This window comes from Panthera pardus, unplaced genomic scaffold, assembly GCF_024362965.1.
Source record: "Panthera pardus isolate Hobbes unplaced genomic scaffold, ASM2436296v1 HiC_scaffold_11, whole genome shotgun sequence".
Taxonomy (NCBI): Eukaryota; Metazoa; Chordata; class Mammalia; order Carnivora; family Felidae; genus Panthera; species Panthera pardus.
Window position 1 is genome coordinate 88766703 of NW_026526666.1, and position 19871 is coordinate 88786573.

The 19871-nt window shown below is 51.0% G+C and overlaps 1 protein-coding gene across 1 annotated transcript; it reads left to right on the plus strand.

Annotated features, from left to right (window-relative positions):
- The first annotated feature begins 868 nt into the window (after positions 1–868).
- Positions 869–19155, plus strand: IL22RA1 (interleukin 22 receptor subunit alpha 1). The gene is given in 8 exon segments (XM_019461798.2): positions 869–1172; positions 4260–4392; positions 5312–5490; positions 7148–7323; positions 11858–11996; positions 16086–16207; positions 17219–18008; positions 18011–19155. Coding segments are annotated over 8 exon segments (1743 nt in total). The 5' UTR covers positions 869–1129; the 3' UTR covers positions 18172–19155.
- The last annotated feature ends 716 nt before the right edge of the window (positions 19156–19871 follow it).

Sequence of the window (19871 nt, forward strand, 5' to 3'; positions counted from 1 at the left end):
CGTACATAGTATAGGCCATGCTCGCTCTCATTTGACAAAATATGGGGAGTCTTCGGCCACCAAACATTTTCTCCAGCACCATTCACATGCGAGGTTGTGCTCAGCTTGCGTTTTCAGACATATCATTATTCATTTAGAAAACCCTCTCCTGTGGAGCATATGGAGGCTCTTCCTCTTTCTTTCTTTCTTTTTTACTATTTCCTATTAGAAATGAAGTCTAGATAGTCCCACATTCTTGTATTGCTGAGATTTGGCTGTTTTGGCAAACCAACTTTACCAAAGACTCAAAGCTGATAGAAAGGAAACAATTCTAACAATTGTTTTTAAGAAAAACTTAAATACAGATTGCTGGGTATCACAGCCTACGACATCCAAAAGCCATAGGCTTCTGGATGCTTCCACTGGCTGCCTTAGGAGCCAGCTCTCCTGCTCTGGGCCTCGGCCTGCTGCTGTGTGGCCGGGGAGAGCCAAACTCTTCCCAGGAGCACAGATCTCTGATCAGGTCCACCCTGAACAGCGTCCAGGTCCCTCCAGCCTCCCCGAGACCCAGCAACAAGGAGAAAATGGTTTCCTCTGTCTCCAGAACAAAGCCAAGGAGTCACAGCTTTTCCTTTGCCACCAGGAACATTCTGGAACATATTTCCTGTTCCCTTCCTTGTCTGCTCCAGTGATTGTCCTCAGGATAAATCCCTGAGAAGGAAATTTCTGGGGCAAAAGTTACCCGCATGTTGCAGGTTTTTGAGACACAGTGCCAAATTGCTGTCCGATGGGGCTGCGTGTCATGGATTATTTTTGCCTTTTTTTTTTTTTGTCTCTTAGCTTCCTGATAAAGCACTGAACAGCCTGGGTTGAATCAGCCACCAGACCAGATAAACAAGCTGGCCTGTCGCTATTACTGTTCTCTGCAACTAGGAAAGGAACTCCCTCGGATCCCGCCCAGGACCTGGAATTCTGAAGCTTACAGACCAGACACCTTTGCACCTCGTTCCCCCTGCTCTGGCCCCACCCTCCCATCTTTCCCCACCCCTGCACCTGGGTGGAGCCTGATGCCAAGGCGGCAAAGCCTCTCAGTCTTCCAACCGTGCTCTGCCCAGAGCGGAGGCCAAAAGAGGGCCCTGAGCCCAGCCCCATGAGGACGCTACTGACCATCCTGGCCGCGGGATCCCTGGCCGGTGAGTGCCCATCACCCTGTGGTCAGATTCCCCCCCCCCCCACCTCCCCCGACACCCGGGAGGGTTGATTAGGGTCTTTTCCCCCATCCCAGCCAGTTTCTGTTTCCTCTCCACTAGGGCTGAACTGGATGATATGTTTCCCTGGAGAACTGGGGGAAACCTCAGGGTACTGGGGAGAGGATGCGAGGGCCCCTCAGACCCTGGGTTCTTCTGGAGACTCAACTAACCTCTAAACTCAGGGATGTAGCCAGCTGTCTGAACTGGGGGTGCCAGATCCCCTCACCTCAGTGGTTAGAGAATTGGCCCGAGGGAGGCAGACCTCCTTGGACCACTCGAATCATTCTGATAGCTGTATGGTCCCTTCCTCTGCTTCTGGCTTTCACTGGCCCAACAAGGGGAGGTGGGAGAACAACAGAGGGACAAAACTCGAGTGCGGCCATTGTTTCCCTCCTCACCTCTGGGGCTGGGGGGCTCTTCCGGCCCCTCACTCTAGATCCCAGAGAGCGCTTTGTCCCACAACAGCCAGGCCTGCCGCGTTAACGGGTCTTAAAACACCCTTTGAAAACAGAACTAGAAGGCATGGTTTCCAAACCCAATAAAATCGGTTTCTTGATTTATCGCTATAGAGAAATTTCAAACAGATGTGTGAGATCCCAGATTGTGTCTCTGCTCCAGGAGAGGGGTAGTACAATTCAGGGAACTTTCCCAGGAAGTGAATGCATAGTGCTGACTGAAGAGCGGGAGGGAGGGTCCCTGCAGGGTCCTTTCTGGCTCAAGTGCAGGATAAAGCCCATAAAGAGCCGGGGGCTTCCCAGCCCCCTCTGCTGCTGTCCCTGTCCCCTGCGTAAGCCGATGGGATCCACAGTGCTTCCGGCTGCCGCCTGGGCCCCCCCAGTCTGTCCAACTCCGGCATCAAGATGGGTATTCCCAACACGCTGCGCCCTTGATGAGTGAGGAAGACTTGTCGCCTCCCCCGAAGACTCCACTCTGATTGGAAGTCTTACAAGCTCCTGACCCTTTCAGATGGGGACCGAAGGGAAACAGTCTTAGGAGTTGTTCAGAGCCAAGAAGGTTCTCTGGGACCCAGGTCTCCTCTGCCCTAGCATTCTGAGGCTGATTCCAGAATATTTTGAATTGCTTTTGTTTGTTCATTTTTCCTTAGCTTCTGACTTGTTGACATAAAATTGTTTTTCCAAGCAAACGTGGGAACTTCCTTTTCCAGAGGCTACCGGTCTGTCAGTTTCTAGACAACACATGGGTGTCCAGGATTTCACAATGTAGACTTTCACCCAGGAAGTGCAGACACAACACAGGTTGGGGAACGCATGATGGAGTTGAGGAGAAAAAGAAATGAGTGAGGTAGGAGGAGAGGAGAGATCCTGTTAGCCCTCAATCCCCCCTAAAAGAAGAATGCAGCCAAGGTCCATCCACCTCATTTCTGGAAGCCAACTTCAGTTCCCTCCTGAAAAACGGTGCCAACCTCCTCCCAGCCTGGGCCCCTCACCTCCCAAGCAAGTCTCAGCCTCAGCCACCAGGCTCCCCCCAACCCAGCTAGCCCACCAGCATACTGACCCCAGCCAGCAACCTTTCCACTGTAGCCCCTAACGAGGGGTGGCTTAGACACCCCAGACAGACCCTGACCTTCTCTCATATCCACCCTCGCTCTCTCCTTTACCACCTTGCCCTACCTTTACCACCCCACCAGAAGCCACCATTCAGTTCTGACTTCAAATTGGACTCCCTCCCTCAACTTAAGACCCAGCCCTGAATCCAGGATCGCTCACTCCCTCCAGAACAGACCCCAATTCTGCCCAGACTCAGATCCAAACAAGATGTCAGCCACACCTTGGGGCCCAATAGCATAGCCACCACATTGGCTAGAAGCAGTAAGACACCCCCCTGCACCCCCAGACCCCTAGGCCTTGTTCTGAGAGCTCCAAGAAAACTGGAACACAAAGATCTCTATAGCTGCTGGGACTGACCAACCCAGGTCCAAAGAGGAATGCGTCCTTAGACCTTGCCAGTGGATGCACAGCAGGGTCAGGTTTGTCCTAACCCTCTTTCCCACCCTCTCAGGTGCCTCCTAAGCCCATGGACCCCTCTTGCAGAAATATCGTATGTAGACTCAGAGTGGGGACTAAATAACAACCCACTCCTTGGGCCTGTTGTGGTCATGGTCACGTCCAGGGTGGGTGGAGGCACACACACATCAAAGACACATATGTACACAAGGCCCCAAGGCCTTGGCGCAAGTGGGTCCGCACCTGTTTATTTCCCACCCCAGCCAACCAGGCCCTTCTGAGCACGCTCAGAGCCAGCTGTCAGTTCCGGCTGCCATTTTCCTGCGCCCCTCTTCCTTTCCACAGACCAAGCGTGGAGGGCTGAGAGAAGAGCTTTGGAAATGAAGGCTCTCATTTATAGTAAAAATTGCTTCAGGGGCAGTGGTCCCTCCCTGGTCCTCTTCTTGGGGCTCTGGCCCTTTGCTGTCCCCTCCTTGCCCTCCTGTATCCCCCCATGACCAGTCTAGCACTCTGATGAGTCCTGCAGGCTCTGTCATATACTAACTGTGACCCTGAGCAAAGAAACCTGTCTGAGGGGCGCCTGGGTGGCTCAGGCAGTTAAGCGACTGACTCTTGATTTCGGCTCAGGTCATGATGTCACAGTTCGTGAGATCGAGCCCCTCCTCATCGGGCTCTGGGCTGACGGCTCGGAGCCTGGAGCCTGCTTCGGATTCTGTGTCTCCCTCTGTCTGCCCCTCCGGGGCTTGCACTCTGTCTCTCGCATTGTCTCGAAAATAAATAAACATTAAAAAAAAATTTTTAATAAAATAAAACGGCGAATTTTATGGGATGTGAAGAATGAAAATAGTAAATATAATAATATATAATGAATACTGAATATAATCATAAATAATAATAACAACAATAAAAGTAGCTCAGTAAAGAATAGAAAAAGAAGTGAAGGAGAGCGGTGATGGTCCGTTGCAGAGTCTCTGGTGAGTAGGACCCCTCATCGGACGGCTTGTTGGGAGGCTGGAGGCAGGGTCCTCGTGCCCATCTCCTCACGCTGCTTCCCCGCTTCCTGCAGCTCACGTGGCTGAGGACACCTCGGATCTTCTTCAACACGTAAAATTCCAGTCCAGCAACTTCGAAAACATCCTGACGTGGGACAGCAGGCCGGAGAGCGCCCCAGACACGGTCTACAGTGTTGAGTATAAAAAGTAGGCTTCCCTCTCCACATGACCTCTTTTGATTCTGCTCTGAAACCGACCCTTCCGAGAAAATCCCCCTGTTCGGTATGTCCCCACACCCCCACCCGGTGTTATACAGCCTGCACCACCGCCTGCCAGATAGAGCTTTGCTGCTTTGTGGTTTCTTTTGCAAAGGGAGGATATGGTGATGGTTAAAATTCCAGGCTCCGGGGTCAGACTGGCCGGCTCTCGCCTTTATAACCTTGGGCGATGGGCACCAAGCCTGTGTCCCCATCCGTAAAGCGAGAGGACCTTCATCATTGGATTGTTAGGTAGATTAATTAAGATAGACCCACGAACACTCGTGCCTGGAAAATAATAAGCTACCAATAGTGGTTTTATTCTCATCAGTGAGACTAGCTCAACAGAAAGTCATGCCCACCCCCTCGAGGCCGTGCCCTCATTCCTGCCCGTCTCCCTTCCCATGCAGGGGAGGAGGTTGACGTGGGCTCAGGGGTCTGCAAACCCGGGTTCCGTTGCTGGTCCTGCCACTTTATCCCATGGCAAGCCACTTCCCCTCTCTGCCCCTCAGATCCCTCATCTGTCAAACGGGGATAACAGTGCCTTCCTCAAAGGCTTTTGGTGACGACGAGCGCAGAATATGAACTCAGGCTGGCTGAGTTCAAATCCCGGCTCCCCAGGCGTGAGCTCCAAACACCTGCCCAGATATTGCCTCTTTAAGCCTCAGCTTCCTTATTCGAAAAGGCGGGAGAATGATACGTGAACCTCACGGGATCACCGTGAGGACTCACAGATCATCCGCATAAGGGGCCTGGGACACAGAATACACGAAGTAAATACTAGATATCGTTATCATTATTAATAAACCACGGGCCCAGTGCCAGGCCCGCTCATTGAACGTGTGCTCCGGTCCCTCCCTCGCCTCCAGGTACGGAGAGAGAGAGTGGCTGGCAAAGGAGGGCTGCCAACGGATCACCCGGAAATCCTGCAACCTGACCTTGGAGACGGGCAACCCCACGGAGCACTACTATGCCCGCGTAACTGCGATCAGCGCCGGAGGCCCGTCGGCCACCAAGATGACCGACCGGTTCAGCTCCCTGTATCACAGTGAGTGGGCGCCCCTCACTGCAGGGAAGGGGAGGGGGACGGCCCAGGAGGGCTCTGGGGGGCCGTTAGAGACGTGGCTTTTAGGGAAGGTAGCCGCAACTACAGAGCATCCCATGTGCACTGTTCATCTTCCTCCAGCTCCATCCCGACCTCCCGAGGTCAGTCGCCTTCACCTCGCCTCTTGACTACACCCAAGGCCTCCTAACTCAGCGCCCTACTCTGGCCTGGACTCTTTTCCGGTCCTCGGTCTTGGTCTCTGCCTCAATATCACCTCCTAAGTGGGCGTCCCCGCTCACGGCCCCAGTGACCTCATTTCACTACATCGCCACCTGTCATTCTCTGCCACAGTCAACTGTTCATTGTCTCGACAGCTCATGTCACCATTTGCTTACGTGTATAGCATCTGCCTTCCCCAGTGAAACACGGACTCCATGTGGAGGCGTGGAATCCCCTGTATTCTCTTCGCATAGGGCCTGGCACGTGGGAATTAATACATAACTGATGAATGAATGAATGAATGAATGGAGTAGGAGTTGCCAAACTCCCCACACAAGTTAAGCAGGTGGTGATGTTCACTTACTGACTTAACAGCCGTGTGGCTGTCCAAGAAAATTAAAAAGTAAAATTAAACAAGTTATTTTTTCTCGGCTTGTCCAATTAATACGTATTTACTGCAGAAAATCTGGAAAATATAGAAATCCACAAACAAAAATGAAAGTAGCCCAAAAGAATCTGAACACTTAAACATAAACATAGTTGCTAGGGACCCTTTTCTACTCTTTCGTAACCTGGTTGGCAGGTGTTTTTCATAGAATGCTATCAGGAACGTTTGCCCGTGTTGTTAAGCATTTTTCCACGACGTGGACATCTCATGGCTGCAAAATGATCTATTCGATGGAGGTAGTCTTCATTTACTTCCCTCCTTCCCTTTTTGAGGATTTTTAACTCAGTTTTTTATAAACAAAACTGAAGTTCACATTCTTCTAGTTCAGATGTTTTTGATCTTGGTGGGTCAATGGACCCTTGAGGATTTTTATAAGTTAGCTTCAGGAGGAGTAGGGTTCATGAATCCCTAAAATCGAGCGGGAAAATATTCGTATCTGTAGGTACATTTTGGGGAAGAGAAGTTCCATAGCGTTCATCAAATTCTTAAAGAGGTCTGTAAACCCCTAAGGGTTATTTGGTTATTGGGAAAATTTTGTCTTGAACGAGATTGAAGTCTTAGGTCTGGCCTTTGAGGCCGAATCAATAATTTGAGGCCCCCCAAACATTATTTAGGTTATGTAGTTGAGCCATCAGTCCCCAAAGCTGTCATAGCCGATAGACTTGGGGAAGGGTGCTCTGGTCAGACTCGAGGGTGGGGATTGAGAAGGCAGGGGTAAGGTCATGGTGAATCTAGGGGGCCACTGCCCCTCTCCCTGGGTTCTTCCCACTCACCCCTGGGCACCCTTTTGCCAACCTCAACCCCAAACACCAGTTGCTTGCAAAACTTTTGTCTTCTCATGAGTTTGTGTAGCTGATGCTTTCAGAGCATAGCTGGGGTTGGGGTGGGAGGAGAAGGGAAGCAGTCAGTCCCATCCCAGGGTCCGGGGCAGTCTCAGACACTACTGGCTGGTTCTAGCCCTTTCTTTGTTGCGTTTCCTTCTCCCCCTTCTAGCTACCATCAAACCACCCAATGTGACCTGTATCCCCAAGGTGAGATCCATCCAGATGATTGTCCATCCCACCACCACACCTATCCACACAGGGGATGGCCACCGGCTAACCCTGGAGGACGTCTTCCCTGACCTGTCCTACCACTTAGAGCTCCAGGTCAACCACACCTACCAGATGGTAAGTGTATATGTCTCCCTGGTCCTTCCCTGCCTTGGAAACTCATTTCCCTCTCAATTAGATCTGCATCGCTTTAAGTAGAAAGGAGATGTGTTTTCTATATATACGTATTTTTTAGCATTCTCTGAAACACAGCCCTCCTTCTTGTAGACCACATACACAATAGCACTAAAGTCTCTGACAAGTCCTGCAAAGCCAAGTCTTCAGTTTTGATTCATTGAATACAACTTCTCTCAAATTTCTTGACCAGAGAAGCTCTTTTTACTTTGCATGATTTTTTTTTTAACTTTATCTTTTGCCTAATGCCTTATAACATCCTGGAGAGCAACCTCTATTAACATCTTCACGTGTCCGCTTTAGAAAATGCTGGACTCTATTTCCACTGCTGCAGTTCTTTTTGCTGGTTCTCCTCTATTTTCAGTAACTGGATACAGGCAGTATCTTAAGATCACTGACAAGGAAAGGTAGAAAGCAAGGGTATAAAGGGTCAAATCATATACAAGGTATTTCTTTTATATCCAGGAAACACGTGGTATTTTCTCCCAGCAGGTGCCACGAGTCCATGATTCCATTGAATGACTATTGTTGCACCCAAGATGTTTATAACCTAGTAGATGAAGAAGAAGCAAAAATAAGAATTCAGATAGTTCTAGAAAGAGGAAAATAAGGGTATCGTGTGTGGTAGAGCAGGGGTGGGGGAGGGAGGGGGGAAATGGCAGCTCAAAGAGTTCTGGAAAAACTCCCAGAACTTTCTGGTGCCAATGCCAATTTCTGAGATGTGCCAAGGAATACATGCTTCTGATATCCCTTAGTCTTTACCATAACCTTAGGAGGTAGGTGCTATTATCTCCATTTTCTGAACGAGAAAACAGAGGCTCAGAGAGGTTCAGGCACTCGCTCAAGATTGTTCAGCAAATAATAGCATAGTCAAGATTCCTATCCAGCTCCATTCAGAGCCACATTTTCCCTTCACTGGCCTAGGCTGCCCCACCATGACCGGAGACAGAAGCAAGAAAACTTAAAGCCCTACCGACAAGCACCAAATTGCCCGGTTTGGCTGGGAGCGCGGGGGCTGTTTCTCAAAACGTGGCCCCCAATCGATGGCATCAGACTCTCCTGCAGTATTTATTTAAAATGCAGCCTCCTTCCAATCTACTCACTGAAATTCTGTACTTGCCTGTCTGGGATCTGAATTTTCAGTGAACAACCCAAGGGCTTCTTCCCCACCCTAAAGTGGGACAACCACTGAGGTAGACGAGCCACGGGAGGTAAACCTGGGTGGTGGACAGAGAAGTTCTATTTATTTCCACAGTCAGGGGAGCAGTTAGAGATTACTGAGCAGGAAGAGTCCTTCTCACACTCCTTGTGGGGAGATATTTGGGTTTTTACTGAATATCTTACTTACAACCTAATTCAGTTTGTGGCCAGAGAACATACTCTGTGTGTTTGCGGTCCTTTTAAACGTATGGAAACTTGTTTTCTGGCTCAGCATATGGCCCATCTGGGTGAGTGATCCATGTGTGCTTGAAAAGAATGTGTATCTTACCATTGCTTGATAGAGCGCTCTATAAATATATCAGATAAAGGCGGCTGATAGTGTTACATGCTGTATGTCTTTCCTGATTGGGGAAGGTCTACTGTTCTTTTAATTGCTGAGAGTATTCAAATCTCCACCAGGGGTGCCTGGGTGGCTCAGTGAGTTAAGCATCCAACTTTGGCTCAGGTCAGGCTTTCGTGGTTTGTAAGTTCGAGCCCTGCGTCGGGCTCTGTGCTGACAGTTCAGAGCCTAGGGCCTGTTTTGGATTCTGTGTCTCCCTCCCTCTCTGTTCCTCCCCTGCTCATGCTCTGTCTGTCTCTCTCTCTCTCTCTCTCTCTGTCAAAAATAAATAAAGATTTTAAAAATATTTTTTTTAATTTTTTTTTAATGTTTATTTACTTTTTGAGACAAAGAGAGACAGAGCATGAACAGGGGAGGGTCAGAGAGAGGGAGACACAGAATCTGAAACAGGATCCAGGCTCCGAGCCGTCAGCACAGAGCCCGACGTGGGGCTCGAACTCACGGACCGCGAGATCATGACCTGAGCCGAAGTCGGCCACTTAACCGACTGAGCCACCCAGGAGCTCCAAAAATATTTTTTTTAATAAACAAAAAAATAAAACCTCCACCTAAGACTGGATTTGTCTATTTTCCCTTTAACTCTGTGCAATCTGGCCAGGCATTGTGTGCATGAAACTCCGTTATCAAACACATACACAGTTCTGATCGTTATGGCCTCATCGGGGCCTAAACTGACCCTTTTATCATTATGAAATGTCCTTTTCTCCCCAGTATTATCCTTTGTATTGAAGTCTTCTTCACCTGTTACTCATAGAGCCTCTCCAGCTTTCTTATACTTAATCTCCCTCGTATATCCTTTTACCTCCATTTATTGTCAATTTCACTGTCTCATATTTAAAATACATCTCTTGAAGACAGCATTCTGACCATCCTGGCCCTTTTCCTTGAGATATAATTCACATACCATAAAATCATTCCTTTTAAAGTGTAACAACTCAATGGCTTTTAATACATGCAAAAAGTTGTGTGACCATCACGCTAATTCTCCTTATCCTGTTGATCTGTTTTTGAGTTCTCTCTTTTGTCACCTCCCATCTGCTATTAAGAACACTCAAGTGCGATTCTTATTTCAAATATTGTATTTTTCAGTTCTAAAGTTTCCAATTTTCATAGTTCCTATTCTGGTGAGACTTCCTAGTCACTCAGTTTTAGCACATTTTCTTTCACTTCCTTGAGCGTATTTCTACTAGCTGCTTGAAAATCATTGCCTGTTAATGCCACATTTGAGTCATCTTGGAGGAGGTCACCCCTGATTGTCTTTTCTCCTGAGTATGGATCACGTTTTCTCTTACTCTGCCTGTCTAACAATTTTAGAATGTATCCTGGATGTTGTGAATGGTATACTGGGGGGGGGGGGGGGGGGGGCTCTGGATTCTGTTCTTTTCTTCCAAAGAGTAATTGACTTGTTCTGTTTTATTTTAGCAGGCAGGTAACTTGGCTGGGCTTCAAACTCCAAAATGGCAGTCCCATTCTTTGACCTTTACCTGGACTGCGTGGCGTTTATCCTACTCACTTTAGGGGCCAGCCGGGGACTTGGGCCAGGTTTACACTCAGAACTTGGGCCTCCTGCCTCTCTATGGACCAGTCCTCTCTGCGGTCTCTCCCCTCACTGTTAGCTGTACTGACTGCCCAGAACTCTCTCCTATTATTATTCAAACCAGTAAGATTACAAGGTTCCTATTTAGGTTTAAACCACACCGCAAGCTAAAAGACATTTTAAAAAATGAGAAATCCACCTAATGCCTTTCCCTTTCTGCTTTCTCCAGTATCTGCCTGCTTTTGCTTACTCTCTAATGCCTACAGGTGGTTTTTATTTTGGCCAGAGTTTACAGTTGATGCTTTAGGGAGGGTCAGTCCAAAGAAGCTATAAATTACTGGGGGCAAAAAGAAGAGAGATCGAATATGAAAGTGAATGAGATGGGGCGCCTGGGTGGCTCAGTCGGTTAAGCGTCCGACTTCGGCTCAGGTCATGATCTCCCGGTCTGTGAGTACAGCCCGCGTCGGGCTCGGTGCTGACAGCTCAGAGCCTGGAGCCTGCTTCGGATTCTGTGTCTCCCTCTCTCTCTGACCCTCCCCCGTTCATGCTGTGTCTCTCTCTGTCTCAAAAATAAATAAACGTTAAAAAAAAAAAAAAGATTTAAAAAAAAGTGAATGAGAGGTCAGGGTAGAAAGTTATGGGCTATTGCAACGGTAGGGGCTGGAAACAGTGGGGCCTGAAGCAGGCCGGAGGCAGTAAAAAAATCTGGGGAAGGAGGAATCTTGGGCCTTGGCAACTTGCTGGACTTGTATCACACGATATTTAACGTGTGCAATTTCAACCGTATGAGTTGCACAAAACAGTGAGTTGTAAAATCCGTTTGTATACTCCTTCACACACTTACACGCCCCTCCAAAAATAAAAATAAAAATAACCCTAAACCCTGGCCTCCACATGCCTGCAAAGGGGAAGGTGTAGCTGGAAGGCAAAGAACGAAGAAGAAAATTCTTAGCTTTTGAGGCCCAATTAAGGCAGAAGCAATGAGGAAGGCAAGAGAGGGACGGATATTCAAGGGTTTTTGATACTTGACAAAGAAGGAGGAAGGGGAGGAGGAGAAAAACTAGGAGAAGGGGAGATAATGGTGATGTTGGTGGAGGTGGTGATGGTAACAGCAACTAGCCTAAAGAGAGTGCTTCATGGGCCAGATCCTGTTCTAGTGAAAGCACGTGTTGCTCGGTGACCGATTGGGTTTGCAGATAAAGCAGAGGGTAGGGGAATAGGAATGGAGCATTGCAGACCAACCACCAGCTTTTGGTGTGGGTAGCTGGTGGACCATAGTGAGTGCAGTAACCCAGGCAGAGGGGTGCACAGGCTTGCTTGGGCCCCATACGGAGACTAGTGTGTAAAAGGAGTCACTCTGAGTTCTCTATCAAATTCAGCACCTTGGAGGCAAGCAGAGGGAATACGAGTTCATTGGCCTGACCCCCGACACAGAGTTCCTTGGAACCGTCAGGATTTTTGTTCCAGCCTTGGTCAGAAAGAGCGAGCCCTACACGTGCCGAGTGAAGACCTTGCCAGGTAAGTTCAACTGGAGCCAGAGGGAGGTGGGACTCCTGAATTCGAATCTTGACTCTGTGCTTTCTTCCCTCTAACCAAGGTGAGGTCTGGTGGCACACCAAAAACTACAGAAGGATTATTAGCGTATTGCCAAAGTCAGTGTTTGTTTATCCATCATTGAGTTAGCTGATGGGCTGTTATTAAACGGTGTTTAATCCCTACCCTCCAACCTGCTGGATATCCTCTCTCTGACCAGCTTTGTATACACCCTGGCAAATCCACCTTAATATTAACCCAGGTGAGATATACTGGGAAATAATCTGCAGAAGGGAAAGCAGAGATGATTAAAAGTTCCCTCAGTATCTTCCAAAGTCAAAGAACAGTAACAGTGATAAGAACTAGCATTTCTTTTCTTTTTTAATTTTTTTTTTTTGAAAGACAGAGAGAGACAGAGCACAAGTGAGGAAGGGGCAGAGAGAAGGAGACACAGAATCCGAAGCAGGCTCCAGGCTCTGAGCTGTCAGCACAGAGCCCGATGCGGGGCTCGAACCCACCAACCGTGAGATCATGACCTGAGCTGAAGTCGGCCGCTCAACCGACGGAGCCACCCAGGCGCCCCAAGAACTAGCTATTCTGCAGTGCTAGCCAGGGACCAGGAACCCCTAACCACAATCCTCATGAGCTACCTCTGAGACAGTTACGATTATCACCCTGTCTTACTGAAGACACTAAAGTTCAGAGTGGTTAAGTAACCTGCACAAGGGCACACAGGCGGTGAGGGATAGAACAAGGCTGAATTCAGGAGACCATGTTCTCATCACCACGCTACTATAGAAATCGTTTTGAGTCATTGGCTCAGGGAGATGGTGCAAGTTGAGAAGATGAAAGTGATAGGAGTGGGTCGGATGGATTTGGAAGAAGAGTCTCCTCCTTAGTCATCAGGTTCAGATTCATGATGTCAGTAGGTGATTTCTGTGCTAATGAGGAGGCGAGGCAGCTGCCAGAGGCTGGGCCGTAGGGCATGCCTGTAGCTCGGTAGAATCATCCTCGGGAAGCTCTCCTCCCCGGTGTTGTTCAGAAACTCAACTCACCAGTCGCCCCAAGAATGCACAAGAGACTGATTGTCTCCACCCAAGTCCCAGTGCATTAATTTTCGGGGGAAAAGATGCCTGGTCGAAAGGCCAGCACTGGCCACTTGCGCGGGGCAAGCCTTTCCTGGGGAAGGGCCACGGGGACACCAGAATAGAACTTGGCAAGAGCAGAGCTAGAAAAGGAAACCGACTGTACAGGCACCAAGCTGGGAGCATGTATATGATTTGTGACTCTTTCCCCTGGATGGACTAGACAAATGACCCGCATTCCTGGCCCACCCCTGCCCCACCCCACTTTCTGCCAATGTGCAGCCCCCTCTACCCTTATCCTTCTATTGGCTTGTCCTTACACGGTCTAGCTCATGATGTGATACCTTTTATTTTTTTTCTAAGACCGTAGATACTTTTACACAAGTCACACTTCTTATTGGCTATTTCTTCCTGACATCTAGAAGTCACCTTATCCTTCAAAATTAAGTATATTAACAACAATTCCCGCCATTTATTAAGTACCCACTCCATTGCCAAGCACTATGTGAAATGCTTTACATGCATTATCCCATTTAATCTTTATAACAATCTTGTGGGTTGGGTAGCCTCATCCCCATTTCACAGAGGCGGAACTCTGGCTCAGAGAGGCTAAGCAACTTACCAGCAACTGCACAGCTGGTCAGTTCATCTAATCTTGAAGCCTGGGCTCTAACCAGCACTTTGCAATTTTGTTTTTGGCTAGGCCTCTCTACTGCACATTTATGTCTCTTATTTCCATTTCAGAGTGATATGTCCTGCCCTTGACCCCGTATCATGCAGTCTGTCTTATCCCAGAGTCCAGAATTTCCACTTTACTTCTCAGGATGTCTGGGAGGGTCACAGAGCAACATGTGAGCATCTTGATGCTGGAAAGGACTCTAGGGGTCATTTCACCCCATATCCAATTTTTACAGATGGGGAAACTAAGGCATCCTTGTGTAGTGCCTATGAGGAGAGCTTTGTAGTTGAACATGACAATCCTGGTTCTCCACCGAGCAGCTGTGTGACCTTGGCCAAGTCACTTAGGCTTTCTGAGACTCAGCTTCATTATCCCTAAGAAAGGAGCATCTCTGGCCCTCAATGTTTGGTAGGATGTCATAGGCAGAGCACCCACACCGTGCATATAGTAAGAGTTCAGTAATTGCTGGCTCCTATTCTTAATAAATAGTAGACCAGAGGGGCTCCTGGGTGGCTCAGTCGGTTGAGCGTCCGACTTCAGCTCAGGTCATGATCTCACAGTCCGTCAGTTCGAGCCCCGCGTTGGGCTCTATGCTGACAGCTCAGAGCCTGGAGCCGGCTCTAGATTCTGTGTCTCCCTCTCTCTCTGCCCCTCCCCTACTCATGCTCTGTCTCTCAAAAATGAGTGTGAAAAAAAAGTTTTTTAATAAAAATAAAAATAAATAGTAGACCAGAGAGGGTCATGCAGCAGAGAGAAGGATTCTCAGCATGTCAGTGGCTGAGCCAGACCTCTAACACCCCACATTCCAGAGCACCAAGAGGAATACCGTGTGACAGGGGACAGGGTTATCACTGAGGTGGGAAGCTGACCCAGAGAGGTCAACAGTCAGAGCTGGGGAAGGGCGAGAAGTGGGCTAGAAATGGAGGCTCCAGAGATTCCCAGGGTTCACAGCAATTGTCAAGGTCACTGACAGCTGGCAATCAGCATCCCACCACATGGGGGAATGGAAGGAGGGTGGCCTGGAGGGTCAAAACCCCTGGAGAACACAAATCACCAGTTTTCGCAAAACCCCAACTATTGCTTTCTTACCACGCCCCCTACCGGTCCCACCTGGGCTGGTGACAGGAAGTGTGTCAGGCCAAGAACTGGCAGCATCAGTCTCAAAGATGCGGGACCACTGGGAGAAGGCTCTACATTAAAGCCCTTAGTCGTCCTTCTCTTTCCCTTTTAGAAAGGGCGGTGCCCCCCCCACCACCCCCCACCCCCACCTCCCCCCGCCGCCGGGCTCCCTCCTGAGCAAGAGCTTCCCAAACACCCAGCCCATTACCTTTGTAGGGAGGCACAGAGGACAGGCCCCTCCCATTGCCACCTCCCCCCACACAACCTCCTCTGCCTCTGCCCCCGGCCCCCTGCTAGGGAGGTAGGGCTGTCCTCAGACCCAGGCAACAGAGGTCACTTTAGAAGGCTCTGCTCCGGCCATACTCTGGCCATGACCCTCCCCACAAGGTGAAGAGTCCTTAGGTCCAAATGCACAGATTCTCCCCCGGAGCCTGTGACCTCCTAGACCACACTCTGAGTACCTGGGACCCCAAAATTCCCTGTACAAATGCCCTGAGCGTCCAGTCTAGCGGATCTGTTCCTTGCGTCCTTCCTCCCAAGAGGAGACACTGTTGATGTGCAGACCCTTAGCCCAAAGGATGGCTGTTTGTTTGTGGCTATTTGTTTGGGGGGGGGGGGCACATGGATGAGCTTGGCTGTGTTGGGCTGGGGAGTCCACATCCGTGTACACAAGGCCCCTGCCAGAGAGGGATAGAGCCAGGGTGGGTCAGGGGCCTGTGGCAGGCTCTCCCTGCACCCCCACATTTCAGCACGGGGACTCCCAAGGAATCTAAGAATCCAAAATTCAACCTAGCCTTCCAGGTTGTTATGTATTTTTTTAATTTATTTTTTATTTGAGAGAGAGAGGGGGGAGGAGAGAGAGAGAGAGAGAGAGAAAATCCCAAGCAGGCTCTGCATTGAGCCAGGTTGTTATGAAAAATATATTCGTCGGGGTGGGAGCATACAACATATTTTACTTAGTGTCAGAATGATTTATAAATTCTGGATACTTAGGCATCTAGTATGTGGCCCCCTTCTTGTGCTCTTGACCCCGCCCTGCACACGTTGGGAGTAGGAGAGACCTTCCCAAGCCTGGCCCAAGAGGGCAGGGCAGGGAAAGCACCCAGCCTGCAGCGTCCACATGGGATCCGGCCCAGACCAGATCCCAGCCTCAGTCTTCCTGCTCTGGCCCCTTTGCCCCTGCCCCCCCAGATCGGACGTGGACATACTCCTTCTCGGGCGCCTTCCTGTTCTCCATGGGCTTCCTCGTCGCAGGGCTCTGCTACCTGAGCTACAGATATGTCACCAAGCCACCTCCACCTCCCAACTCCCTGGTGAGCAGTTGCGCCTGGGGCCGGAAGGAGGGGTCCAGGGGGGACCCCAAAGCAGCAGGGGCATGGGCCCAGGGACCCCTGGCTCTCCCTGAAGGGGAGGGAGTAGCTAGTGCAGAAAATTAGACTTCCTTTCTCTTCTCCAACCTAAAGCCGACAAAGACGTGGCCCAGCAGGGTGTATTGGAGAAAGGTTGGCGACGGGGGGACAGTGGGCTTGGTAAAGAAAACCCACGTGACTTGAAAGCATCCACGTCCAGGCAGGTAACCTAGGAGAGCAGGCAGCTACAAGGGGCTGACAGCGGGTGGGTACTCTGGGGAGCCCTGGAGCTCACGTCCTGTCAAAATGGGCCTCCCTGGAATCCGGGCCAGTGTAGCCAGGGCTTCTAGGCCCTATGTAAGCCCCCCCAAGTCACGCCCCAATATGGCGGCCAGCGCCGGCTGTCTGTTAAAGCCACAGGGCCTGCTGCAGAGGCCCGACCTGACGGGTCTGGGGCTCTAGGAGCCGGCTCTCCTTTATGCGAGGGACAGAGGAGTTGAGGGCATTTCGCAATGTCAAAGCCCAGATGAGCCGTTTCCTGTAGAACTCCCCTGCCTCCCCTTCTCCCCCATCCTTTTGCACCCGGCCCCCCTATATCAGGCCCTTGGGGACTCGTGAGTGATGAACAGTATGGGCCACCACCACGAGAGCATACCCCCAAGGTAACCCCCAATGTGAGTTACCTCCTTCCTCGAGAAAGCACAGCCCCACTCTCTTTCCTTCAGATAGCCTAGACTTTAGAAGTGGCCCTCAACTAAAGCCTCAACTGGGAGCCCTGTCCCTTCACAGAGGCCCAGCATTCAGAGAAATCTCTGGAAAGCCAAGGGGGTGTGTGCGGCACGTGCATTTTGAAAAGTGCCCCAGGTGGTCTACCCCATCCCCTCTGCCTCTCCTTGGAGGACCCCAACTATCCGCGGCACCCTCAGGGAGCTGCGAACGTGCCCTAACGGGTAGACTGTTGTCGTCCCTGCACAGAACGTCCAGCGAGTCCTGACCTTCCAGCCTCTGCGGTTCATCCAGGAGCACGTGCTGATCCCTGTCTTCGACCTGAGCAGCCCCAGCAGTCTGGCCCAGCCCGTCCAGTACTCTCAAGTCAAGGTCTCCGGGCCCAGGGAGACCCCGGGAGCCCCAGCACTGCACAGCCTGTCTGAGATCACCTACCTCGGGCAGCCAGACATTTCCGTCCTCCGGCCCTCTGGAGTGCCGCCTCACCAGGCACTCTCCCCACTGTCCTGTGCGCCCCAGGCTTCCCCGGAAGTTAGGCCCCCACCCTATGCACCTCAAGTAACCCCCGAAGCTAAACCTCCATCATACACGGCACAGGCCATCTCTGAGGTCCAGCCTCCCTCCTACACTCCTCAGATGACTCCAGACGGCTGGCCTTCTTCCTATGGGATGTGTGTAGAAGGTTCTGGCAAAGACTCCCCACCTGTGACACTCTCTAGTCCCAAACACCTCAGGCCTAAAGGTCAGCTCCAGAAAGAGGCACCAGCTGGAAGGTATATCCCCGATGGCCTTTCTCTGCAAGGGGTGACCTCCTTGGATATGGGGGACCCCCAGGAAGCAAATTCCTTCCACCAGCATCTGGGAGTTCACACGGACAGAGTACCTGTCCCCTGTGTGCTACACAGAGGGGAACTAGGGACACCATCGTACCTGAAGGGCCAGCTCCCCCTCCTCTCCTCTGTCCAGATCGAGGGCCACCCTGTATCCCTCCCTTTGAACACTCCTTCCCTCCCCTGTTCCCCCACAGACCAGGAACCAAGTCCTGGGGCCTGCTGGAGTCCCTCGTGTGTCCCAAGGACGAGGAGCCTGTATCTGAGACTGAGGCCCGGAGCCCGGCCCCTCAGGCATCAGACCTGAAGCAGCCCACAGAACTGGACTCTCTCTTCAGAGACCTGGCCCTGACCGTGCAGTGGGAGGCCTGAGCGGAGAACAGGGCGGGCCTGGGGCTTCCTCCCTGTCCCCGCCCTACCTCCCATCACTGGCTGTCACTCCCACACCCGACCATGCTGCACACTATGCAGCCCGGCCGCAGGTGAGTGCCCTTGAAAGAACCAAAGGAAAGAGGGACACGGGGCCCCTGCCATGGGTGAGCTATGGTTGGAGCAAAACGGCATGATAAGGACTGCAGCTTGGGAGTTCTGGGTATGCATCGTATGCAAATGAGCGTGTGCAAGCAGAGCCCTGAGGGGGAGAAGCAGTGTGGGGAGTTAACGCAGGAGGCTTCACGGAGATCCAACGCCCCCCCACTCCTAAGATGCTGGACACCAAGTTCCCCATCCCGTTCCTGGCCAGATTCGTAAACGAGTTGGACAGAGAGTGAGGTCTCTACTTCCTCTGTGGTTCCCCTATCCTGAGAAACTGAGTCTGGGAAGGACGCCTCATAGCAGGCTGGGCAGAACCAGAACAACCTGCACTCTGCCAAGGCCGAGGTGGCACGAGGGAGGGGCGCGGCCCGGGGCTCATTCCAACCCGGCTACTGCCTGAAATCACACCATCTCAATTTCATCCCCCTGCCGGGGGCTTCCCCCCTCCCCTGGAATGCAGGTCCCAGGGAGGGAGGACACACACAAGCCTTTCCTGCCGGCAGACGACGAGGGTTCAGACCCTGTCTTGAGAGCAGGGTTTGTAAGGAACACGGACGGGGTCATGTGGCCCCTGAAGCAGACACAACAACAAAGTGCACTTACTTCACAGCTTTGGAAACTTAGCTCATCTGGGTTCAAATTCCAGCCTGACCACTTACCGGCTGGTCTGACTTCAAGTGAATCACTACTCGAAACCTCAGTTTCTTCATCTGTAAGGTGGAGATAATAACACCTACTTCACGGCGGTGTGGCAAGGGTGAAATTAACGAAATGTCTATAAAGTACTTAATTGTGCCTGGCACATGCACAGTGCCCAGGAAATGTCCTGTTTGTGATGTTTTACAGTGAGTGACACCCCCCCCCCCGCCCCCAGGATGTGGCTTCACGCTGGGCATTTTCTCATGGGCTCACATCACCCTGATCTTCTCAGGATTGCTCTGGGCCAGGCCAGAGGGGCTGGGCTATCTGGGGGAGGTGGAAGGAAACAGGGTCTGAAGACAAAGGGAACCTTCTGGCTGAGGTTGCAGGAGGAAGTTGTTTAAGGGTGGGGGTGCCGTTCCCAGAGGACAGCTCACCAGAGGCGGTGAACATCTCTCTTGCCCTTCTGCCCCCACGGCCGCTCCTGCTCCTACATAAGGAAAGGGCTCCTTGCTCATGCCGCAGGGGGCTGGCACGTCCTTTGTCCCATTTCCCTCTCAGATGAGCCCTGCGATAAGATAACCGAGGCCCAGAGAGAAGGACTCGGGGAGGGGCACCCCCGCGGAAGCCATGACTTAGCTGGAGCTCAAACCTAGTGCTTTTCATCCTCATCACGAGAAGGAACTTTCCACGCTGGTTTGGATTCTCAGAGATGAGACTCACGGGGATTAAAGAAGGGGGCCCCAATGGGGTCTTTAAGGGGCCAGGACCTGTCATCACCCTCCTATCCCGAAGCCCGTTCTGAATATTTCTGAGAAACAGGACCAAAGTCGGGTTGCCTGAGCATGACCTTCCCGAATATAGTGTCCTCTCTGCTCTGTACCCAGATATGTCTCCCC